Source organism: Drepanopeziza brunnea (genome assembly GCF_022702325.1).
Source record: "Drepanopeziza brunnea f. sp. 'multigermtubi' strain 214-2 chromosome Unknown ctg8, whole genome shotgun sequence".
NCBI classification, from domain to species: Eukaryota; Fungi; Ascomycota; class Leotiomycetes; order Helotiales; family Drepanopezizaceae; genus Drepanopeziza; species Drepanopeziza brunnea.
Genome location: NW_027094071.1, coordinates 271,105 through 296,065, shown reverse-complemented (window position 1 = coordinate 296,065; position 24,961 = coordinate 271,105). Strand labels below are relative to the sequence as shown.

At 51.1% G+C, this 24,961-nt stretch overlaps 8 protein-coding genes across 8 annotated transcripts; 4 read left to right on the top strand and 4 right to left on the bottom strand.

Annotated features, from left to right (window-relative positions):
• Positions 1–641: 641 nt before the first annotated feature.
• Positions 642–2,808, bottom strand: L3040_005124 (uncharacterized protein; the record flags this gene model as incomplete). The annotated part of the gene is made up of 2 exons (XM_066157233.1): positions 642–1,948; positions 2,001–2,808. 2 exons carry the CDS (start codon positions 2,806–2,808, stop codon positions 642–644), a joined length of 2,115 nt encoding a protein of 704 aa, XP_066011549.1.
• A 1,357-nt stretch (positions 2,809–4,165) lies between these two features.
• Positions 4,166–4,859, top strand: L3040_005123 (uncharacterized protein; the record flags this gene model as incomplete). The annotated part of the gene is made up of 4 exons (XM_007296180.1): positions 4,166–4,264; positions 4,326–4,350; positions 4,410–4,694; positions 4,756–4,859. 4 exons carry the CDS (start codon positions 4,166–4,168, stop codon positions 4,857–4,859), a joined length of 513 nt encoding a protein of 170 aa, XP_007296242.1.
• Positions 4,860–5,649: 790 nt separating this feature from the next.
• Positions 5,650–10,102, top strand: L3040_005122 (uncharacterized protein; the record flags this gene model as incomplete). The annotated part of the gene is made up of 3 exons (XM_007296179.2): positions 5,650–6,185; positions 6,233–6,893; positions 6,938–10,102. The coding sequence occupies 3 exons, from the start codon at positions 5,650–5,652 to the stop codon at positions 10,100–10,102; spliced, it is 4,362 nt and encodes a 1,453-aa protein (XP_007296241.2).
• Positions 10,103–10,574: 472 nt separating this feature from the next.
• On the bottom strand, positions 10,575–11,111 carry L3040_005121 (uncharacterized protein; the record flags this gene model as incomplete). The annotated part of the gene is made up of 2 exons (XM_007296178.1): positions 10,575–10,780; positions 10,901–11,111. 2 exons carry the CDS (start codon positions 11,109–11,111, stop codon positions 10,575–10,577), a joined length of 417 nt encoding a protein of 138 aa, XP_007296240.1.
• Positions 11,112–12,334: 1,223 nt separating this feature from the next.
• L3040_005120 (uncharacterized protein) lies at positions 12,335–14,535 on the bottom strand (the record flags this gene model as incomplete). Its single annotated transcript, XM_066157231.1, has 2 exons — positions 12,335–12,372; positions 14,430–14,535. 2 exons carry the CDS (start codon positions 14,533–14,535, stop codon positions 12,335–12,337), a joined length of 144 nt encoding a protein of 47 aa, XP_066011548.1.
• Positions 14,536–17,700: 3,165 nt separating this feature from the next.
• L3040_005119 (uncharacterized protein) lies at positions 17,701–20,029 on the top strand (the record flags this gene model as incomplete). Its single annotated transcript, XM_007296176.1, has 4 exons — positions 17,701–18,457; positions 18,559–18,692; positions 18,743–19,143; positions 19,252–20,029. The coding sequence occupies 4 exons, from the start codon at positions 17,701–17,703 to the stop codon at positions 20,027–20,029; spliced, it is 2,070 nt and encodes a 689-aa protein (XP_007296238.1).
• An 810-nt stretch (positions 20,030–20,839) lies between these two features.
• L3040_005118 (uncharacterized protein) lies at positions 20,840–23,372 on the bottom strand (the record flags this gene model as incomplete). Its single annotated transcript, XM_007296175.1, has 5 exons — positions 20,840–21,844; positions 22,187–22,816; positions 22,902–23,028; positions 23,131–23,159; positions 23,310–23,372. 5 exons carry the CDS (start codon positions 23,370–23,372, stop codon positions 20,840–20,842), a joined length of 1,854 nt encoding a protein of 617 aa, XP_007296237.1.
• A 307-nt stretch (positions 23,373–23,679) lies between these two features.
• Positions 23,680–24,579, top strand: L3040_005117 (uncharacterized protein; the record flags this gene model as incomplete). Its single annotated transcript, XM_007296174.1, has 1 exon — positions 23,680–24,579. One exon carries the CDS (start codon positions 23,680–23,682, stop codon positions 24,577–24,579), a length of 900 nt encoding a protein of 299 aa, XP_007296236.1.
• Positions 24,580–24,961: the final 382 nt, after the last annotated feature.

The following is a 24,961-nucleotide window of genomic DNA, read 5'->3' as shown; positions in this document are numbered from 1 at the left end:
TTAAATCATGGCCAAAATAGGATTGTGGAATTGGAATTGCTTACATTGCCAAGGAAGGAAAAAATCAACGACCCCTACTGAACTATGCAAACCTGAGATCGTACTATCATTCAATTATAAAATCGCCGTTCCATCTGTTCAAAAAGGGTGACGAGGTAAACAGAATTAATACTGACTTACCCTTCATTACGCGATCCGTGAAAAGTTAGCCCTCCCTCCCTCCTTTTTTCAATTGAAACTACGTGGTTAATAAACTCCCATAAGTAGAATACTCCTTTAATAGACAATCCATACATGTAATCGTAATTAACAATACGATTCAAGGTATCTGCGGTCCTTTGGATTGGTAGCCCTGTGTAGTCATCGGATAAAAGTGGCAAGACCTCACTGAGGATTGCTCAATTAGAAAGCTAGAGATTACGATCTCACTTTTTCATCGAGACCATTCTTCGCAAAGCCGGGAGTAAAAAAGTAAAACACCATCACGGCAGACATACTGTCCTGCAGATTCCATCCGGGGTCTCCGACGCTCTGAAAACCGAAGGAAAGGTCAACCTTATGATTGAACAACTTGTATATACATAATACCCACAGTTGAGAAATTAGATATATCACCGCTCTTCTCTACCCAGCCTTATCCTTCAAGTATTTGATACTCCTCGGAGCCGATTGACGAAAGAAAAGTACTTTCTCTTAGACGGACCAGGAAGTATAATGCCCAAAGAGTCGGGCTTCTTGGCAGGAGAAGCGATCCTAGTCTTCGAATTCGGGCGTTTATCAAAAGATCTCATTGCGCTAAGCGTACTGATAAAAGCGGGGTCTTGCTCATTTAATGCATTCATACGGTTTGGGGTCTTGGGTGTGGGTGACGATGCGGCCATAGCTCGAGGAATTCTCGACCGAGACATCGGTGTAAGTGGGCGAAGCTTTGGGGACACTGGGGTCCGAATATGCCTCTGGTCTTGATAGGACTTTGGTGCCATGAGAGGTGTTAAAGGAGCTGGAGGCGTAACATGACCCGGTGTCCGTTTTCCTTCTCCAAATATCGGCGGCACAAGATGCGGGCTCGGAGGAGTTGTTGCCGTGACGCCTGTAATCTCTTCTGGTTTATGAATGCATCCCGTACCTTCAGAGGCATTTGAAACCTTTCGAGTTGTTGGCAAGTTGAAAAGTAGATCTGAGGACAGGTCTGGTGTCGAGACAGCCTCAGCCGCGGGGGAGTCGTCATGATCGTCTGCGAGTGGCGAGAGTAGCGATGGTGCGAGAAGAGTCGAAATTTGTCCATATTCCAGATCTTCAAGAGGAGCCGAAACAGGACTAGGCGCCAGAAGAGAAGCTGGCATCTCATTAGAAGTCAAAGAAGGCGTGGGTATAATCACAGGAGATGAGGTGTCCAGCATAGTACAGCTGGTGAAGTGAGGACTTGAGTCAGGGTGCTCAGAAGTTGTCATTTCAGAAATTTGGACCTCATCTTGCCGGACTTGTTCGTCGGTGGCTACGCTATCTCCAAGTTCCTGCTGCCCGAAATCTCCTGCATCAGAGAAGTTGCCGAGAACATGACTGCCCTCCGACACCAGTGTCGGCGAACGGCTATTCATCTCATCTTCGATTTCCTCGATCAGGGTCCGCGTACTAGCGGAGTTGCGCAGCCTGAGAGAGTAGCTCGCCGGCAGAGAACTAGTGACGCTTGGTTGCTCAAAGCTTGGAAAAGGGATGATTGGCGAGCGCACTTCCGAAAACGGTAGAGATATTTGTGGCGTTACAACCGGCCAGGCCTCTTCGATAGGGAAAAAATAACTGGGCGGCGTCTCTTCGACTTTGAAAAGAGTGTCCAGAAGCTCGAGAGAGAAGCCCATTGGAAAGCCCGATACTCGACATTGGTCAATGATGCCGCGCAGAGCCATGAGATTGTTGCAAATATTCAGGGCTTCAACAGGGCAGTATCGCGCTGGCTTTTGATTAGCTGTGGGACTCAACATTGCCGTAAAGGTGTGTCATACCATCAGTTTCAGTGACCCACAAGTGGTCGGGCGGACGAGCACCAGAGTACCGTCGACACATCAGGTGTATCTGCGAAATATTTGAATGAGCAGGACGGTCTCCAAGCCCGCGCACAATTATGGCAAACAGCAAGGTGGTCTTGGTCATATTGTACCCGAATCTCTTCGCATCTCTCAGGTGACTACATCCGAAGCGTGTGAAGTCGACTTCGATTGTGAGGTGCTGAACAGCGTCGAGATGCTCAATCAGCCAGACATGAGACAGCGGAGATAGCTTCGGTCCGCTGAACTCGTTGAGGGTGACATGGAAATGGTATGCGGTCCAGAAATAAGTCATCAGCTCATTGCGGAGCTGAGAAGAAGCCTCGAGTCCCCCTGCCACCGAATCTAGAATATCCCATGGATTCGCAAAGTAGCCCTCAGGGAACACGGCTTTCGTGGCAAAATAGGGCGACAAGTTGATCTTGCGAGCTTCGTTGGGGAAGCAAAAGCCGTAAATTCTTCGTTTGACAGACGGAGGGAGCGCAAATAGAGGGTGTCCGCCCGTCGCCTTATACTTTTTCGCCAGCACGCGCATAAATTCCAGGTCGAAATCGCCCTCGCATTCGGCCTTGGTGCCAACGAGGTCAACTTCGCGATCGTAACCAAGTATGGGACGATCTTCTTCCATGCAGCGCATCATCACGCTGCTGCTTCTGAAGCTGCTCTCAGGGGTCGACGGGGCTGATGAGGCGCCGGTCGCTCTGCGGAAGAGACTCGCGGGAGTGTATCGGGCCGGCGGGCTGGCCATAGACTCTGCGGTACTCATTGCGCGGACGGCTGGTTGGGGATCGAGCTCGTCGTTGGGAGGGCGACTGAGGAAAGGAGAGACGCTGCGGAGGGAGCCGATGACAGAGCGGCGGAGAGACACTGCGGCGGGTGGGCGGTGATGTTAGAAGGGGGAGGTGTTGGAGTGAAATGTGAAAGGTGAAAGGTGAATAATGAAGGTTGGACGACAGGAGAGGAGGCTGATAGACTGACTCTTATTTGTAATCAGTGCTGTGTCGACGAGTTGGGCTGGGCTGGGTTGGGATAATCAGCAGTACCCGGGAAGTGCGTCTCAGTCGATTGATGTCAATTCTGCTGGGGCCGGCTCTGGGGTGCACTGGTCGAGTCGAAAATGTTGGATGGAGATGGAAATGGAGATGGAGATAGAGATGGAGGTGGAGGTGGAGGTGGAGGTGGAGATGGAGGTGGAGGTGGAGGTGGAGATGGAGGTGGAGATGGAAATGGAAATGGGAAATGGAAATGTAGATGAGAATGAAAACGGAAGGAGCGGACCATCGTCCATCGGTCGCTTGGTTGGCCAATGGCATGGCATGGCAGGCACCGTGCAGTGCAAACGCTCGTCTCGGATCGGATTCACCATTCTTCATCCTCAATACATGGGACGTCGATGTCTGTTAAGAGCCCGTATGCAATTGCTCTTTGTTCTTCTCCTTCTCCATCTTCTCTACCCTTCCCCCTTCCCCCTTCCCCCTTCCCCCTCGCAGCTGAGTGCAGATGCCAATACCATGCATCACGAGATCTGCTGTTGGATCATTGCACGTGGAGTATTCCGCTCTCGTAGAAACAATCCTGATTTGCTTTTCCCTCCCACCCTTAATTAGCTAGCGCTCAGTGTAGTCAGTCATTGCAGCATTGCAGCAATCATTTCTGCCACTATTACCAGCCCCTAAGTCACATGATGTACGACGAGAGATTATCTTTTGCCCAACGGATTCCATCAAGCAAGCGTCTCTTCTTTCGGAAAGCACTGGCAGTTGACTGCTCAATGGCACAGTAAGACGCGGACTAGAATCAGCTATAAGATCAGTAGGTATGGACATCGACTGTCTTGCCCTCGAGTCGAAGGTGAAAAAGCGGAAGAAAAGCCACCGCTGGCTTATCGCTTAAGCCCGAAGAGAAGCCGGCGCATCCGTCATACTGAAGGTGAAGTTTTTAATTTTTCCATCCCTTCCGGCCCCTCGGCCCTCGATCCGCAAGCCTCAATCAACCCAGCCCAGTACGACCGTATCTACCACTTCATCAGCGACTCAAATCCTACAAACCTGTTACAACTTTCACAAACTCACAAGCCGCACCATCATTCAAACCCCCGAGATATTCTACCGACGTCTCTCCAAATGACAGAATTCGATCCCTTTGACCCCGCGCAAGCAGCGTCCGGCCTGGCAGCTGCCCCCGCCAATTTCAACCCCAACAAGGCCGAAAACCTCGAAGATGTGCGATATCTCTCTCTCTCCTCATCGCACAGCAATAAACCCTCAGCTAATGCGCCCGCAGATTGAAAAGCAGTTCGCCGTCAAAGGTGCACCCTTCACCACCTCTTCCTACCCGCTCCCCAGTCCGCCTCTAACCCCACCACAGTCGTCCAGCACATGGAAACCTACTGGGCCATCCTCGAGAAAGTTCGCGGCTCGACCCTTCGCCTCACCAAAATTGATGAGGAAATCTACACCCATCTCAAGACTGACTTCCCCGAGTTCGACCCCGCGGCCACCATCGACGAGGACCAGATGAAAAGCAAGACGGGCAAGGAGCGGTGGCGCAAGTTTCTGATGGCCTACGAGAAGAAGGTTGACGATTATAACTTTGGTACCATGTTGAGGAACAGCCCGAAGGTCGAGTATGGGGAGAAGGAGACGATTTTCGGTGAGTTAATTTGTGCTGTGGTTGGGAGCTGGCTTGGGATTATGGCTGACTGGGGAGCTAGTTCCGAGGATGCAGTTTTATGCTGTGGAGATTGCGAGGAATAGAAATGGCCTGAACGATTGGATTTACGAGGAGGCTCAGAAAGCTGCAGCTTCGAAGGCCTGAGGACGTAGTGGGCATATCAGAGATACTTGGGGGGATACCCCGCCGCATATATCACACAATTGACGTCCAGGCGACGAGATCGGCCGCGCCACATTGGGCGGCTTCGCTTTCGCCATATCTGGAATGACCACAAATGGGAAGACATCCGGTCTCGATGTTGAAAGCGGAACGAATATTAGAAAACGGCCCTACGGCTCCCAATACAAAAGATTTGACTTTCACTGACAATGACATAGTGAAGCCCGGGCACGAAAAGCAATTGCTCACTTCCCTAGGTATATCACACCTCTGTTGAGTGGGTCTGTTTGAAACCCTCGCCTAACCAGTGTTTGGCATTCCGCTCTCTATTTTGCATTGCCTATATGCAAAGGTCCCTACTGATGTCTTGAAGCGTGCTGAGATCCATTCCTCGTGAAAGTGCCGGACATACTGCCATCTTGGGCTGGGCATACCCCAAGATTGATGCTAGTAGCCGAAGCATGGATTATCTTGTTGGCTACTGACTACTTCTCTTCAAAGTTCAAAGGGGAGTGGGTAATTATTTTTCGCGTACTCCGAGAACAATGGAACAAATTGCATTCTTCGCTAAGCAGACAATACTAAGGGGAGGCGGCGACCGCAACACACTCCGAGAACAATCAAACGTGTACACCGTGATGCCCTTGGTATTATTCTGGGATCTCGATGGCCCTCATTTCCCCGTTCAAATTCTTCTCCACCATGCCAGCTACAACCTCAACCAGAATCCTCCGCAAGCATTCCAATCGACCTTCCATTCCACACATCCCACATGGCAATCCTCTCCTACAGAAGCTCACGGAGCTTCGAAACCGACCGTAGTACCGCCTTCAGCATGCCTGCAAGTCCCGATGGCTCGACGGATCGGCTACGAGGCGAACCTCTCGACGTCAACGACAGCAAGGACGGAGGCAAGGTATCATGGGGCTCATTATTCGCCTTCACGACTCGACAGCATACCGCTATCATAGTCGTTGCGCTCTTCGCGACCCTGGTATCTGCTCTGTTGAAGCCCGCGTCGTCTATCTTCTTCGGCAAGATTTTCTCGGTGTTGACGAAATTTGGACTGGGGACTCTGAACGGGCAGGAGACCATCGATGGGATCAAAGGGTGGTGTATTGCGCTTGTTGCGCTCGGCGGGGTGGCATGGGTGGCAGAGGGTGCATTTCTTGGCCTGTGGATGGTGTTTGGAGAACTACAGGCAAAGAGTGCGCGCGAGCAGCTGTTTATAGGGATGCTGAACAAGGAGATGGAGTGGTATGATCTTCGGCAGGATGGTATCGGTTCGTTTCTGATCCGTATACAAACGTGAGTTTCCCCCTTCTTCTCTCCAATAGCCTCGCTGACAGCCGAAGACAAATCCGAGAGCTACAGTTGGCAGTGTCCCAGCCGATGGGCTTCCTCGCCTACGAGATCTTCGGCTCCTGTGCGGCTCTTGGACTCGCATTCTATTACTCCTGGAAATTGACTCTCGTCGTCATCTCGACATTTCCGCTTGCAGGCGTTCTACTCTTTTTTGTTTCGATGCAACTCGGTCCTGCGATCGAGGCCCAAAAGCGCGAACTTACCAAAGCATCGAAATATGCGAATACGGCCATCACAGCCATTAACACGGTCAAGGCATACAATGGGCAGGACCAGGAAGTTTGGCAGTACTGCGAAACCATCAAGAATGTTGCAATCAGCTATCTGATACAGGCGCGGTGCAATGCGTTGCAATTCGGCATCACCAAGTTCGTGATGGTTGCCCTCTTCGTTCAAGGGTTTTGGTTTGGTCTCGTGTTGGTCAAGCAGGGTGTGGATCCCGGTGGGATCCTGACGACCTTTTACTCCTGCTTGGCGGCTATGCAAGCGGTGGAAACAATTCTGCCGCAGTGGCTAGTCTTGAGGAAGGGCATGTCAGCCGGACAGACCTTGAAGGCCATCATGTCACAGATGGAGAATGGGAGAGCCGTGACACGCATGGCTGGTATCTTCAGGCCCGAGACTTGCGAAGGCGATATTGAAATCAAAGGGGTATGTTCCAAAACCTTGCAACGAGCTTTCGCTAATATACGCAGGTATCCTTTGCATATCCATCGAATCTGCAGCAAATCGTCCTGGAAAATGCTTCCTTTTTTTTCCCAGCTGGCGAAACAACTTGGATCGTAGGAGCCAGTGGTTCCGGCAAGAGCACATTAAGCAACCTGATCTTAAAATATTATGAGCCTCTACGAGGGCAAGTTCTCATCGACGGGAACTCGGTTCAAACTCTAGATTCGGACTGGCTTCGACAAAATGTTACGTTAGTCCAACAACAAAGCGTGCTCTTCAACGAGACAATCCTCCAAAACATCGAGTTCGGAAGAAGCGCGCCTGTCACCCGAGCAGATATTTTGCAAGCGACTAAGACCGCCGACCTCGAGCAAACCCTCTACAATCTCCCAGATGGTCTCAATACGGTCGTTGGATCAAATGGAAAGTCTCTGAGTGGTGGTCAGCAACAGCGAATCGCGCTCGCCAGAGCCAGACTTCGCGATTCCCCCATTGTTATTCTAGATGAGGCGACAAGCGCGTTGGATCAGACGAGCAGAGAGAAAGTCACGCAGACAGTGCGAGAGTGGCGAAAGGGCAAGACGACTATTGTGATTACGCACGACGTTACGCAAATTCTGGGTGATGAATACGTCTACGTTCTCGAGCATGGCCTGGTGGTCCAGGAAGGATATCGCAACAAGCTTGCAGAGAAGAAGCACGGCACTTTTGCATCTTTCTTGCCGGAAGCACAAGAACAAGATAATTTGCCAGTCATAACCGAGCAACGAAGGAAATCCGAGCCCACTTCGCCTACTGCTAGCTCTCCGCCCGGATACTATGATGGGAGGATCCCGCAGGAGGAGGACTACATCACGAAGATCCTTGGTATGCAACAAGGAAGTCAGGCGGCTTTTAGCCGGGGCACAGGGCCCCATGGTAGTCGACCACTGACACTCGGTGGTGGAGCGGCGCAGGCCTATGCACTTCAAGCGGACAGAGTTTGGGCAACTCCTCTGCCGCATCTCGACGACGGAGTCTTCCAGCCTTTCCAATCCAGTATGCTTCGACGGCCGTCTCTCAAGGAGTTTTTATCGCCAAAGCCTACTCAACGTAAGAAGTTCGAACCGATGCCTCCTCCACTCGCTCAAGATGCAATGCCGGTCCCAGGCCCAGAAGTTCCAGCCAAGACAAAAAAGACGAAGCGTCGTTCTAAACTTCCTGCAATCCACACCGGACTCATTGGCTCCTCTCAGCCAGTCGAACAAATCGAACTCACGACCCAGCTTCCAGTCTCAATTGCAGCTCCGAATGATGAAGAAGGCGAGAAGCCAGCATCACTGAAGCAAATATTCGGCAGCATCTGGCCGACACTCAAGTGGCGAGACCGTTTCTTTCTGGTCCTCGGATTTGCCGCTGCTTTGGTTGTTGCAGGAGGAACACCAGCCTTCGCTTACGTCTTCGCCAAACTTTTGCAGGTTTACTACCTGGTCGAAAACCGCAACGCAGAGGCTTTGAAATGGGCTCTGATACTCCTCGGTATAGCAATCACTGATGCTGCTGCGACATTCACCACCCATTATTCCCTCGAACACGCCGGGCAGGCATGGGTCAATACCCTGCGAGTTGAGGCACTGAAGCGTATAATGGCGCAGCCGCGGTCATGGTTCGACAAGGAGCGTAACTCCCCCCAAAGACTCAACGAGTGTTTGGATAGAAATGCCGAGGAGATGCGGAATCTTGTCGGTCGTTTCGCGGGACTAATCTTCACGACGTTCTGGATGATAACGATCTCTATCCTCTGGTCATTTGGCCTTGCCTGGAAACTGACTCTTGTGGCTCTCGCATGCGCGCCGGTCATGTATGCCACCACAAGGCTGTTCAACTGGACCAGTGCACGTTGGGAAAGCAAAAGCAACAAGGAATCCGACCTCGCCAGTAGCATCTTTACAGAAACCTTCGCGAATATCCGCGTTGTTCGAGCCTTGACACTGGAGAGCCACTTCAAGCGTAAGTACAATGCCGCCACAGAAGTCACATATCACACTGGTACCCTGCGCGGAGCCTACTCGGGTCTTTTGTTCGGTCTCTCCGATACACTGAGCTACCTCGTCACGGCAGTGGTATTTTACTACGGCGCCGTCCTAATAACCCAGAACGAGCGGCCCCTGTCCGCCATTCTAGAAGTCGTCAATCTGCTCCTCTTCGGCATCGCTAACGCAGTCTCAATGCTGAGCTTCGTCCCGCAAATCAACACCTCCCGCACAACAGCAACACACATGCTCTACCTTGCGAACCTACCTCTCGTCCCTTCCAGCGGCGGCCACAAACGCCTTGCAACGCCCTTCCCCATCGTCCTCAACAATCTCTCCTTCACCTACCCCACCCGCCCGCACATCAAGACCCTTGATTCCGTCTCCCTGACCTTCGCAGCCGGAACATGTACCGCCATCGTCGGGCCCTCGGGCTCCGGAAAGAGCACCATCGCATCTATCCTCCTCGGCCTCTACGCACCTGACCGCCCGCTACCCGGCCAGCCGCCTGCCTTGACATTCGGCGGCATCCCAATCGAAGAATGCAACGTCTCGTCCCTGCGCACCTACGTCTCCTTCGTCTCGCAGTCTTCCCTGCTCTTCCCATCCTCGGTGCTCGCGAACATCATCTACGGATTACCGCCCGGCTCGCCGTTCGCAAACGTACACGCTGCCGTGATGGCTGCGAGGGAGGCCGGGATCCACGATTTCATCGCGTCGCTCCCCAACGGCTACGCAACTCAGATCGGCGAGGGTGGCATGGGCCTCTCGGGCGGACAGGCGCAGCGAATCGCAATCGCCCGCGCTCTCGTGCGGAGGCCGATGCTCTTGGTCATGGACGAGGCCACCAGCGCCCTGGACGCTGTCTCGGCGGATGCCATCCGCGAGACGGTCAAGCGGCTGATGGATCGCGGCCGGGACAGCGCCGAGGGTGGGACGGCCGTGGTGCTCATCAGCCACGGGTTGGACATGATGCGGATCGCGGATGAGGTCGTGGTGGTCGAGCAGGGCCGGGTGGTGGAGAGGGGCGCGTTCGACGCTCTGAGGCAGCGTGGCGGCGCGTTTAGTCGGCTGGTTGGCTACCGGAAGGCAGCAGTGGAGGGGAGGAGGAAGCCCTTGACGCCGATTCGTGGGCGCACGAGGGAGAGTTGGGCGGCGACGAAGAGGTTCAGCTGCTGAGTAAGTGGGGTTGGGGGTCCGGGTGAGCGAACGATGGATGTTTTCTATCTACGGTGTAAGTGAAGAGCGGGAGACGGCTTTCCACCGCAGTATTCTGGTTCTGGTTCTGGTTCTGGTTTTGCTTTTTGGAGGGGGTCGATAGGCGCAAAAGAACACCAACTCTCGGAAAGTACGAGTTTCAAAGGGATGGTCACTGGTTGAGAAATTCCATTTCATATCATGTGTAATTTCATATTGATGGTTTCAAAACACACACACACACCTGTTGCTCTTCTCGCAATAATTATTCTTCGTGGCTTCTTTCTATCTCCTAGCTTCCATCGCTGGCTGGGCTGGGATGGGCTGGGTACGGGGTCGTGATTCGATTCCCTTGGCGCATCTTGATGTTTACGTGTGGGTTTTTTTTTTCTCTTTCTTTTTTTTCTTTTCTTACTTTCGCAATCCCTTGCCGCCCCTCCCTTTTCAACCTCTCTCAAAGCCGCACCTCCTCCCCATTAACCCACACCGTCAACTTGCCCGTCCCCGGATCCACCCGCGCCGCTACTTCCACCGCCACCCCCCCAAAGGCCGCCTCCAGCCCAAAAGTGATGTTATCCGCCGACACCGTCCACTGGCCCCGCATAGCGCCGTCCTCGCCGGCGCCGGGAACGCCGGCGTTGAAGCCGCCGCCGACCGTACCTGCATGAGTCAGTAAAAGGAAGAAAAAGGAAAAAAGAAAAAAAAAGAAGGAAAAAAAAAAACAAACAACCCCCTCCCCCCCACACCCCTCCCGAAAAAAAAAAAAAAAGGGCAACGAACCACGCCCAAAATTAATCCCCACCCCAGCCGCGTACCCAAAGTCGAGGTTCGACGCGCCGTAGGCTAGCCGGCCGACTCGCGTCCTCTGGTTCACCTCTGCCTCCTGCGTGATAACGATTGGGCGCGATAGGTCCTGGGCGAGGATGGAGCCTGCTGCGGCGAGGAGGAGGGCGAGGGGGGTTGTTATTGATGATGATGATGATGGGCGCATTCTTGGTTCGATGATCGGAGCGGAGAGACGGAGGGACGGAGGGAGAGGAGATGGGATTCAAGTCTTGGGAGGAGATGACGAAGAGGAGGAGGAGAGAAGGCGGTGCTTGTCTGCCTGGGTGGTCTGGTTGGTGGGTGGTTCGCGTCGTCGCTGTTCTTGTCGCTGGTGCTTCTAGGAAGGAAGGTAAAGGGTAAGTAAGCAAGTAAGTAGTCGTGGATGGGTTCCTTGCCGTATGTAGAGGGAGGGCTACTTCATTCGAGGTAGATTTCCTTGATAGTATCTATATATCTATGTTCCGTAGAGTGCTTATCTAGATATGGGTTTGGCCAAGTCGGGATGTACTGTGACTTCCTACTACGGAGTACTTTGCCGAGAGCGAAAACTTGAAGATTACAGGTGGTTAGTTGCAGTAAGTGTTTTTTTTTTTTTTTTTTTTTCTTTTTTTTTACAGGGTACGTCTTGCGGTGGGGTCCGGATCTATACCTATTCGTTCTTTTTTTCCTTTCTTCCTTTGAGCGTAAGTAGATGAGCGTAACAAGCCGAAAAAGAAAAAAAGAAAAGGAAAAGAAGAAACCCACCCCTCTCCCCCCCACACCCACCCGCCCGACGTAAATAAATACAACAACAACAACAATCCCCCCCACACCCAAAGCCAGTTGAAAAGCCAGCACTGACCGACCAAAAGCGAGAGCGAGTCTTTTCTTTCCCTTTCGAGTCCTGCAAACCAATCGAATCAACCAGGGCACCAATCTGTCCCTCATATCTAGAACATCTATTTGAGTAATCGATTGAAAAAGAGGGTTTATCTCCAGACTGACACTCCAGTGTTCATCGGGTGAGATTTTTTAATGTCCCGCCTCGTCCTTCCGAACGATAAACACGTCTCGGCTATCAAGTAAATAACGTTCTCGTCCAAGAAGTCGGAAGAATTGGTCTCTGGAATGTGAATATATATGGGATGTTGATATCTTTCGTCGACCCTGACTTCGGCTGGAGCTTGGCACTGAATTCTCCGGGATGGCTGCCATAGCAATACAACGGAACGAATATAAGATTTTCAGTCAAAGCTACAAAGCGTCAAGTTATCGCGTATGTTCTGCTGGGGGAGTGAAGCATACCTTGAAAAGAAGTGTGTCGGTTCGGGTCTTTTTCGAAGCCACAAATAACAAAACGCATACGCTGTCTGTTAGGCGACTTATAGATGCGGATTCGGCATCCGGCTTCTACCTCCCCAACACCTTCTTTCTTGTATCTTGCGATACTTACTTGCGAGTCAGTAGTCGGTCTCGTAGAAGGAATGAGATGGACTTACAGCCATTTAAAGACATTCTACCCATCTCAACATAATTACCCAAGTCCGCTATTTCGCCAGCAGTCTCCTTAGTGCTCGCATCCAGACTTTTATTTCGACTACGGTCAAGCCCCCGAGACGAGTCCCCTGGAGCTTCAACCGTCCATAGTCTCCTCAAATGCAGGTCCGCATATGCATAATTCTCCCCCGGGGTCCCATTTAACCCAAGTCGCCCAGTGGGCTGGATCAAGATATAAGCAACTTCGAAAGCTTGAGCTAGCTGTATTTGATTCTAGAGTTTGGCGAATGTCTCTTTGGAGATGCCCTTTATCCGGTCGAAGGAAGTGGCCGGTGGCCTGGACGTAGGCTTGGCGCGAAGACCATCCGTGTGCACAACCAGAGAGCTGCCACCTACAAGGAACCAAATCATGTCCATGATAATGAAACCAAGTGACTGGCTAGATACTTGATCTTCTCATAATTCAGGAAAGCACTTACTTGTCCGGTCCGTTGCCATTTGTGCTGTGGTAGCAAATGTAAGTTGCCCGATCATCATATCTCGAATTTCCTCGTCGAAGGCATCAGTAGGGAATGAAAGCTTCCTGGTGAGCTCTAGTATTTCAGTCAAGATCCATGCTCTTTCCGCTTCCTGTGGTATGTCTTCTTTCCTTGATGATCTCAGGTATCGCATTATGCCGACTCCGAAAAAGAGCCCTTTAAGTTGGAGAAGGATTCTGGCGTCGACGAGTGCGATGCGAGCCAAGCCGACCAGTTGCGTTTCAGACTTACATTCCTCAAATGCATCATCGTCGATATCTACAGAGAGCAGCAAGATGATCAGGAACGGCTTTTCGGCGAGGATACACGTGGCCAGTAGCCGCAATGAGTCCCCAACCCCGTCCAATTGCAATTCTCCACCTCGGTTGGATGAAGAAGTCGCCAGTCCCCGAGCTGGTATGCAAATCTCACACGAGCAGTTAAACATGGCTCTTAAAGATTCTTCGTCGAGAATCACACTGATCTCGTTGTCTAATTTCTGTATCCAGTCCTTGTCATGGAAGTGGCGTTCTAAAAGCATTTCGAGTTTAGCTTTTAGTCGATCGGCTTGATAAGCGACAGATATCTGGCTATTTATTGGTGGCGGCTTTCCCTGCCATGTCCTCTCGGAGCCTTTGGGTTTGGCAATCGCTCTGTCGGCCAAACTCGAATGTGTAATTTCAGGAATCGAGGTCCTCCTAGTGACATCCTCAGGGCCCTTGCCTTTGTCGGAGTCACTAACTGCTATCTCAGGTCGTATAATCCTGTCAGGGTAGCTTATGGAACTTGGGCTCTCATTAGAAGTTCTGGATGGGCTTGGCGTCGGTAGATCGGATGGGCCAGACGAGCGTCCGGCATCATTGGCTTGCAGGATCTTCTGCCGATGCTCCCAGTAGTTACTCTTCTTTCGAAAGACAGCTTGGGATTGCAGTACCTGACGAACCATAACATCCAGACTCTGCAGTACTGGATCGATCTCGCTGATGGTCCTAGAAACGTGACGACCAGGCACTTGTAATCTTTGAGCTATCAGGTCCCTAGTGGAAATATGTTAGTGGAAAGAGTAGAGAAGTAAACGAAGGGGCTTTCTGACCTCGAAGACGTATCATCAACATACCGCAAGACCCCGAATACGGCACTCAAACCATCTGACACTCTCCCTGCCAGCTCCAGAATCTTCAACAGTCGTTCCTTGACTAGGCCAAAGCACCAATTCGCATCGTCTGAGAAGGCACCCGGAAAAGGCTCTTCTCCCAGAGTCCCAGTCTTCGCGTCAACATCAGAGGACCACGTCTCAAAGCGCAGCATCTGATCTTCCAAATTCGCGGCAATGGAATTCAGCAGGGAACCAGCCCCAACATTTCCATCTCTAGCATATTCAAGCACAGCCGCCAGCTGTCGTTCTAGGACCTCCAGACAGGGCAAACAAAAGTGAAGGAATGTCAAGACGTACTTGGTTTATAAATCCATCTGTGTTTCTAGCCGCTGACCGATATTCGATTTTTTCAAAACTCTTTCCCATATTCGAGTCGTGGCAAGAAAACTGGTTTCGGGACCTTTTCCCTCTTCAATTCCAAATGTTACGCCATTTCTCATTTTTACGCCAGAATGGTTTTCCATCATCGTCGCGATAAAGACGGAAAAGTTGTTGCGAGTGCCCGCATATGTGTCACCTTGCCCTTCGCTGGCGTCGAATAGAGCTTGTTCTGTAATCGGTCACGGCAGACTGCTGTGCCTTGTGCATGCCACGATTGCGACCAGTCAATCGTACCGAACAGGAGAGAATACTAAGCATAGAATATACAGACGGTATGCAGAGAACTGTTCCATGCACACAAGCACTACATTGCGCAAACTGGTGGGGTAAGCGACGAGCGGAATCAATACCATATCTTGTAAATGTTCAAAAGCCGTTGGCTGTTGTAAGAGACCTGTACATATACACAGGAGTTCGACGGAGTCCATATTCCGTGGCTCCGTGGTGATCTGAGTGCCGTGCCCTCTGCGGACAAGTGGCAATGATTCTGTTCACTGAAAATGAAGAAGGGGCACGCAAATACGAGTGTAAAGAAGCCAAGGACTCGATGATCGAAAAGTGTCCGAGAGCCTCGAGAGCACGACAATAGCAGGAACCCAGGGACAAAACTTAAGGAAGAACAAATAGATGGATAGCGCGGATGAGAAAGAAGGAAGACGGGTTGCTGAGCAGACATAGTGCAGAAGCACAAATGCATAGATGTCAGAACTGGTTTTGCATGCCCTTTATGATCAATTGCTCTTTCAGCGGCAATGCCAAAGGTGTTAAGTACACAGCACCTTGGTTTCTCTGACAGGGTACACGTGACTGTAAATATCGGAGGTATGACTTGGATCGAGAGCTGTATCAGAGTCTTTTGATATCCTCACCTACCCAATCGTTTGTTCCTGTCATTTTTGCTAATTTGAATAAGAAAATCTAACTTGGCAGATCGGGGCACGGGGGTCGGGATATAAGGAGTCACGTGGAATATAATGCTCGGTATTTACCCAAGGCTTCCAGAGAAGAAAAGATCTACAGAGACTTAGTATTATTGAGCACTGAGGTATGAATTCTAGCTTTTATAAAGATCTAACTGTTTCTATATTCTGCAGACGTCGATTTCTCGACTTCTATACCTTTCTATTATATTGCCTCTTAGCGTGTGACTAGCGAGTCTTGCCATGAACTCAATCCGAGCCTCACCTCTCTTGCAACCTCATCCTCTTGAATCTTCTAAACACATATGCATGCATTCAGCTCACCCGCGATACCCAATCATGCTCCTATGTGTCCAATACGCCTTGATTATTCCATCATTGCAGATATTGGCGATCGACCTGGATCCAGGCTTCGATAAAAGACATCTTTCGTATTAAGATAGGCGTGGGAATGCCGTCGCCAGGGATTCGCAGATCTACGTGCAATGTGACGTGCGTTGATGACCCTTGATACTCTTTCAGGGAGATTATATTATCCTACTCGAAGAATTTATGCTAACTATTCGTTCTAGTTCTAGATTTGACGTCCTCTGCAGTGACGAAAAATGGGTTGCGTATTTACAGGTTGAAACAGCCAGGCAGAGGACCAGCCAATTCCAATAGCAAGAGGTGGTATTCACTCGAATCCAGACGACGAGAATCGTTGATGTTTCCCTGTTCATTGCTGGAAATCCATGTACAGACTAAGCCTCTAGCAGAAGTACGCCCGACTTCCCAGCCATTGTCCAAGTAAGCCGAGATTCGCATGTGCAGCGTCTGTCTGGTCCAAGGATGCGCCAAAGGCCAGGCCCGATGCGAATGTTAAACTTTCCCGAAGCCATCATGGGAGTTGAAGGCAGTATTCTTCTTGTCCTTCGGCAAATCCGATAGCGTCGCGAACCTGGTCACGAACCGGAATTCATCGGGGTGCACCTACCGACGACCTGCTGCTCTGGTCTACCACCCAAAAGGCAACCGGGCAACAGGGCAATAGGAAGTGCTATTTAATACTCCCACTATTATTTCTTCACCATTGCGGCCGATCATTTCAGATGCATCCACGCCAAGATACGATTACTGGGTCCGCAGAAGACCACCAGACTGCTAAACAAAAGCAAATATATCACCCGGCCTCGCGGGCAGCGATTCGCCTGATACTTGGTCGGTGAAAAAGTATCCTCGTGGCTCACAGATGGAACTTGTTTGTTGGCTCGCTAATTCGGGGGATAAAGTGTGCAGAAGACGAGGGGAGGCCCTGGGGTTCAGGACCCCTCGATTTCTCGACTCTCGACGCTACTCATTCCACATGATCAGACCAACTGCTCGCACAACGCAATGATCATTGAATCATTGATCACTGATTATTGTTCATAGCCAGACCTCTGCTCGGCATACTCGGGTCCATGAAGAAAAGGACATCGATATTGCTTGACCACTTTCTTTCGGGTCTTCGGTCTGCACTCGACCGAGTTACGGTCAGTATCTCTTTCAATACAACATGATCTCCAAATGACCTTCACACGCCAGCAACACCTCGGAGCCACCCCGTTTCGTCTTCCAAGGCCGCCGTTAAGCTTAAAACGCCAACTCTACACCGCCCTTCGTTCCCCGGATTTAGACACGGGAAGCTAGCATGTTGCTAATCCCCTTCATGACGAAACTATCCGAAGGGTCAGACACGAGACACGCTTACCACGCACGACTCCTCCTATTTCGCGTCTCCCATGCGATTTCAAAGTGACAGAACAACGTCGTTGACAAATTATGATTGCCTTCCATAACGAAACGGACCAACAGAGAGAGGATCATCACAAGCTGCAGCATGACATCCATCTTGGAAGTTGAATTTTTCTCGATGCTGTCGTCTGATGTAATGGGGACGTGCTGGATATCTTCTCTCCATTGCAGCTAAGATGTCCACAATATTGTGGATGGGAACGAGAGCGCACTGGCATCATCTGACGGCAGGGCCAGTTGGCCAGTTGTTATTAGCTCATCGTAATCCTACTTGCAAGTCAGAAGAGAAATAAAATGTCAGGCTGGGAACATGTCTGGAGAGGGAACTCCTGGTTCATTCCCTTCCATCAGGCGCACACTGTTCCTTCTCTTCACTCCTTGTCGATATGCTATACCTTTGAACAGAACCTAAGATATGTATGTATCTACCTTCCCGTTGACAGGATCTTCTGGAACGGCAGAATGAAATTTAGCACGAGAACCTATTTTGCTTATTTCCCTACTGACCCTTGCTTAGTTTTAGCCACCATGTTTTCATGCGCAGTCTTCATTGCTCTCGGAGCTATCCTCTCCCAACAGAAATCTGTAGTCGTTGCCGCCACGTGTTGGAGAAACACACCTTGCACAGGACCAGCAACTGCAGCGTTTGCTGGAGACTGGGATCAGTACAATTTTGCCCCCGCAAGCAGAACCGTGTCTCCGATCAGTTTCTACTCTCCCACGGGCGGTGCCTCAGCAAAATTTCCAGGGGCAGCTGCATTAAAGGGTAACAACGCTCAACTAATTTTCGACTTTGGCAAGGAGGTGGGAGGTATTGTCACGGTAACCTACAGCGCAACTGGATCCGGAAAACTTGGTCTGGCTTTTACCGAGGCCAGAAATTGGACAGGCGAGGCATCAGACAGCTCCAACGGATCCTTCAATCCGGATGGAGCGCTCTTCGCTACAGTCACGACGACCGCTGAATCGAATTACACCATGCCTGATGCGAAGCTTCGTGGTGGCTTCAGATACTTGACTTTGTTTACGCAGACCTCCAGCTCAATCAATGTCAACATTCGTGACATATCCGTCGAGCTTGCTATTCAACCAAACTGGAGCAATCTACGAGCCTATCAGGGCTATTTTTCGTGCAGTGACCCACTTCTCACCAAGATTTGGTACGCCGGAGCCTACACGTTGCAGACCAATGCCATCCCTCCACATACTGGCCGCCAATTTCCTATTCTAGGCTCAAGCTGGAGCAATGACTTTGACTTATCACTCGGTACAACGGGTGGGACAGGTACGTACAATCCTTCATTCGTCTCTACCAAGCTTCTGGAATCTTCGGCTCCCAAGAAAACTCCCCAAGTATCACTTAACACAGCGCTAACTGCTATGGAGTCTATGTCGATGGCAGCAAACGGGACCGCACTGTTTGGCCGGGCGACCTTGGCATTGCAGTTCCGAGCATTCTCGTCAGTACGGGGGATTGGAATGGAATAGCAAACACACTACAGATCATTTACAACGATCAAGTGAGTGCATCATCTGACACTTAACGCAGTTTTAGCTTACACGTGCATAGACCAGTGCTGGCGAATTTCCTTTCGCTGGTCCCGGGATCAACATTTACGAATCGGACACATACCACATGGCGACTCTGATAGGAAGCTACGACTACTTCCTGTGGACCAATGACCAGAAATGGTTGAGCAACTTCTATCCCAAGTACCAGAAAGCCATGGCTTTCATCACTGGGAAGATTGACAGCACGGGGCTTTTGTTTGTAACCGGGACGAATGATTGGGGTCGCTTGTCTCAAGGAGGCCATAACACGGAAGCGAACATGCTGCTGTACAAGGTCCTCACATCCGGAAGTCAAATTGCGACGTGGGCCGGAGACTCGGCGTCCTCGACTAGATGGGCAAGGGAGGCTGCAACTTTAAAGACCGCTGTCAACAGGTTGAACTTTGATGCTGCTGCTGGGTAAGGCCTATCTACTTTATTTCAGCCCCCGCTTCGATGTTATCTCCCTCGCTAAAGCTATTGCTCCTTAATTTCGCTTTCCGAGCCCAACTTCTAATATTCTGCCAGTGCATTTAGAGACAGCGACACCGATGGCTCCATTCACCCGCAGGATGGAAACGCCCTGGCCCTCTTGTACTCCATCCCAGCCGCCGCTGGCATGGCCTCCATCTCGACAGCGCTTACGAAAAACTGGATCAGCATCGGCGCGCTCGCGCCCGAGCTCCCCAACAACCTCGTCGGCCTCGGCCAATCCCTCGAGGTCAAAGGCCACCTCGTCGCCAAGCAGACCGGCCGCGCGCTCGACCTCATCCGCCGCGCCTGGGGCTGGTACCTCGCCCACCCGTCCGGCACAGCCAGCACCTGCATCGAGGGCTACCTGTCCGACGGCACCTTCGGCTACCGGGCCGCGTACGGCTACGCGAACGACTACAGCTACACCAGCCACGCCCATGGCTGGAGCACGGGCCCGACGGACGCGCTGACGAGCTTCATCCTCGGCCTGACCGTCACGGCGCCCGGCGGCAGCCAGTGGAGCCTCGCGCCGCAGTTCGGCGACCTGACGCTCGCCGAGGGCGGCTTCACCACGCCGCTGGGGAGGTTCAGCGCGAAGTGGGCCCTGGTCCCGGGCGGGTACACTGTGGCCTGGGGCGCGCCGCCGGGGACCAAGGGGAATCTCGTGCTCCCGGGGAGCAACAGCAACAGCAACGTCATCAGCCGGAGGCCTCGTGGGATCAGTGTCGATGGGAAGATGAGAGCGGTGCAAGCGCACGAGCTGAATACGGCAACGGGGCTAGTGACGATTGCTGTTCCGGGCGGGAATCACAGCGTAACGGTCACCTACTGATAAGGTTGGCTACCTTTCTCTGCCGCCTTTCCTTTCCTTTCCTTTCTCTCTCTCTCTCTCTCTCTCTCTCTCTCTCTCTCTCTCTCTCTCTTCATCCAGCGTGGCGTTTTGCATATATATATATATGCATGTGCGGGTCTGCGGTAGGTCACTCTCTCACGATCAGATCCCAGATAGTATATACCAAGTACATACATACATAGTATATAGTAACGATGTATATAAACGGCCTTTAGGCTTCAAAATCTGTGATTTTAATGCCTTTTGCTTTGGGGGGGGGGCGGGGGGGTCGGCGTTTGTTATCACATGGCTTCTTCAATCTAGCAAATCTTGAACCGAATATTCATCCTTTATTTATGTATATACACTTCTCGAACTGGATAAAGTCTTTGGTTTAGTTAGGTTATGTGTGCTCCTTCCAAGACCCCGTTTCGCTTTCGACTAATGCGGTGCGTTCGGGGACAGCTTTTCCTACAATTTTTTTTTAAAAAAAATATTTCTTGGATAAGTAGTAGTAATAGTAGTATTTGTATACGTCGGGCGGATATCTAAAGCGTAATGCTTAGACCCTGAGACCTCTTATAAGGTACGGCGACATGTTAAGTAAGAGAATTATACAAAACTTCGACACATGTATATATATATTCACTTCCCTACCTTAGCACAGCCCTCAAAGCTCACATACACTACGATTCTGAGTGTACATGTAAGGACATATATAAAAGAAGAGTCCATGAACGAGGTCAGTTACTGTAGAGAAAGATCACTTTGGCCAAGGTTATTTGTTTTTATATTATACCTCTCTCTCTCTCAAGTCTTTTGACGTTTCTTCTTGGAAGGATTCCGGCCGCCAAGATTCGACACAGCATTAACATCATGTAACGCGCCCTGCAGCTGCGCTTTCGCAGCTTCGGCATCGTCTTCCTCTTCAGCATCGTCCTCTTTTTCATCTGGCCCGGCTTCACTGTCCTCATCCTCCGAGTCGAGCCCGAAGGCTTGATCGACGTCGCCGACGACATCATCTAGCGCAGCACCACCTTCGTCATCATCATCGCTAAAGCCTTTAAATTCTTCCTCGCCGTCGAGGTCTAGTACCGATGTGTCTGGGTCCAAGGCATCCGCAACGGATTCATCCTCACGCTTGCGCTTCTTGCCCATCTCGCCGAGTCTTCCGGCGCGGCCTTCGATACCCTTCTCTGCTTCGGTGCCCTCGAGAAGAGGCGGAGGTGTGAACCATGGAATCTTGCCTCGCAGGAAATCATTCAGCACCATCTTGGCAACACCATCGACATCTGGCTCTCCACCATGTAGCAGCCTTCCGCCTTTCCGTGCAAGTAGTTCCAGAAATTCAATATGCCCGTTATATCCTTTCAATTGGTATGTTCGCTCAATATGCTGTGGTTTTGTCTTACTTAGGACAGCTGGGATGTACTGCTCCGGATGCTCGACATTTTCTACTCTTACAACTCCACGGAGCAAGATATCCTGAGGCGTGTCTGTGCTGCTTGGAGGGACAACACCGGGACAGTCGATGAGGTAGATTCTCTTCATCAGTGTAATGTATTGCCATACTTTGGTCTCACCTGGAATCGGAGCAACTGTACAGACCTTCTTCTTGCGGAGTGTATTGATAATGGATGACTTTCCAGTATTGGGATATCCGATGAAGCCTACCGAGATTTGTTTGCGGTCGGAGTGCAGGGATGAGAATTGGCGCAGAAGTTGGATGAGAGATCCTTTGCCGAAGGAATTGGTTATGGAGGCGTGGAATGCAAGTGTGGGGTAATCTTTCGAGAGGTGCCTCACCCATGCGGCCTGAACTTGTCAGCAAATGAACGTGTAAGCAGATTGTGGTTTTTTTTGGTGAGATGTATGAATCATTACTAAGAAAGCCACTACTAGCCACTACTGAAAGCGGTAGTGGCCTTCAACTCAAACGAAACAGGACCAAACTCTTTGCGACAGACTCTCCAAGACGGTGAGCTGTCTACTCAAGATCCAAGGACCAAGAGCGGCGAGGATGGAGTCAATCTACCAAAGTTGTAACAGACAATCTTCCATTGCGGTTTGCAAGCGAAATGCAGAAGGCGCCTTGACTTAACGATGGAACTGGGAAGGGGAGGGAAAAGGGAAGAAAGGTATAGAGGTTGAGCTTACAGCTACGCCGGTAGGGACCAAGTCGCACTTGTTCAAAACGAAAATCAAGTGCTTATGGGGCGCCTCTTCTTTGATGTACTTCTCCACACTTCGACATCTCGTGCCGATGGGGTCTCTGGCGTCCAGGACGTGGATGACAACATCTGAGGAATCAATGACCTTGTAGAGCTCGTTCCATATGCGCTTGCTTTGACCCTTGTTGAAGATAGCTTCTTTCGCGCTCGAGGCATATCCGTGGTCTGGGATCGCCGACTCTCCAATTGCTTCTCTGTCCTCCATCGAGTTTCCACTCAACAAGTGGGCTTGCTCGAGGCGTTCTAGGTATATGTCGTGGTTGGCTACGCTTTGCTCTGCTAGGTCTTCCAAAGAGCTGACACCAATCTTGACCCTCTTTCTTTGCGCATGGGGACCAAACACATCGCTAAACGGGGAAGCCTCGACAGTCATCTTGGCTTGGTGTTGCTTGATACCATTCTTTCCCTCGCCGTCTCGAATCAAGCTCATGGGAAGCTTGTTCGATTTGAGGAGGACAGAGTATGGATCGGAAGCGCGCTCGGCCATGGCCTCTCGGAAGGAGTTGAGAGCATCCTGGCCAATGACTCGCGAGTTTGTAAACCACTTACGATTCGGCTTTGAAAAATCAGCCAAGACTCTGCAGCTCCTGTCGTAGATGCAAGGATATATCTAGGTGTAGATAGTGACCAGTGTGACATACCTCAATTCTTGCGACGGGAACAGATTTGCTCTGGAATTTAGCGGCTTGTGTCAATTCTCCGGCGGCATTATGTTTACCCGTACCGGTATCGTTCATAGTCTTCAGAAGTTTCGCCTTCTTCGCAGAGCTGATTGAGACAGTCAGCTTTGGGCTCAGTGGATAAGCTCTGCCCGAACTTCGAGATGAGGCGCGACGGTGAGCAAACATGGAATCAAGATTGATAACGTACCGATAGAAGTTCTCTCCTTTGACTTTCACCTAATTTGCAAGTCAGGATTGCTCCAATGGCGGGTATATATAACGGTGGGACATGGTAGGGAGACATTGGAAGGCAGTGAGGGCACCCGGAGTCATCGATGCAACTCATGAGATTCTTCAAAGCCGGGCTGGGACGCAACACAAACATACATTGGCCATGCCGTCACCAGGCGCCTTCGCCTTCCTGTTTGCCTCCTTCTTGCCCTGACCCATGGCTGCGGCTTTGAGGTGTGGTGGTGACGGTGAGGGTTTTGGGAGGAAAGAAGATGATGAAGCCGCGATAATTTTGAGCGTCGGCAAAAAAGAAAAAAGTTGGCGAGGCTAGATGGCGCTAAGCCAAACGCGCCCAAGCGTTGGTTGTGAGTGAGCCAGCGCCACAAGTGGCTGAAGCTGTGGCTTGAAGTGCAAGAACGCTAAAGATTTGTACCAAGTCTGATATCGAGCTTCAAGATATCGACGGCAACAACAAGTCCAGCTCTCCTTTCCATCTACCCGAGGCCTGCCCGGGTGTCCTGCAGCCATGCCTCCCTCACTATCCAGGACATCGCTCAGCGCATTGAACAGGCATGTATGTCCCTCTGCCTCAACTCCTATCCGGTCCTTCTCGACAACACCCTCGCTCGCCCTCCTAGGACCAGAAAGCCCTGGCTTTATCGAGATTCCAAAACCACCCCAGCACCAAGCCCGCCCCAAACTCGATGTGAAGGGCATCATTCCTCCTCCTCGAAACATCTTCCCTCGCCGCGCTGGCGACAAGACTTCCCCCCAGTACCTGGCGGCTGTCACCCCTGAGCCTACATCACAGTCCGAACCCGCGAACGAGTTCGTAGCATGGAAGCGCCGCATGGCAGCGTCGAGGCGGACGAACCTGCGAGAGGGGTTAGTCGAGTTGTACAAGCGGAAGAAGGTGCACGATGCGATCGCTGCGGGGGTTAGCAAGAGCAAGAGCAAATTTCGAGAGCAGGCGCTGCATGCTCCCCAACGCGAGGATGAACGTCTCACAAACCCCACGATCAAGCAGGCGAACCGAATCCTGCAGTCTGGACCGGTGCCAGATCCGCAGCGCGAGATGCGGGTCGCGGAGAAGAAGGCTCGGGTACGGGCGAAGGAACAGCTGAGGCAGGAGGAGCGACGGGATGCTCTGCACACTCTGTATATGAATGCGCGGAACTTCATTACGACGGAGGAACAGCTGGATGCCAAGATTGAGGAGATCTTTGTTCGGGATCCGCATGCACCGCACAATTTGGATGACAATATCTGGAATGTGCTGAAGGCACCACCAACCGTGATGGATCTGTTGTCGGTTGTGAATGGCACTCAAAAGACGATTGTCAAGTTCCATGAGCCTCCCTCTGCCAGAACTGGAATTAGGATGAAAAAGATTGCGGAGGAGCTGACCGGAGGAAAGATGGAATGAGGGATAAAGTGGGAATGAATATGTACGAACATGTATAGGCATCTGCATCCATCGCCTCTCGTGGCACAATTGTATTCCTCTGTATTTCAAAAGATCTCATGCTCGAGATCCACTCTGGCTAAGTACTTCGTAAGCTCCTCGACCACCGAAAAAGCAGCCAAGTGGTAAGGTACCTTACTGACTTCTTTTCCTTGAAGATAGTTTTCAATCTCCAAGCCGCCGTGGGGAAAATACTTTCAGCGGTCTAGATAAAATCGCATGCCATCTTCTGCATTACGAGCATCCAGTGCAATATTTTCTTCCTATATCTCACAAGTCACGACAATAATTAAGAGGACCTAAGTCTCGCATGGCAATTGACAACCTGTCAGAAATCCTAGTC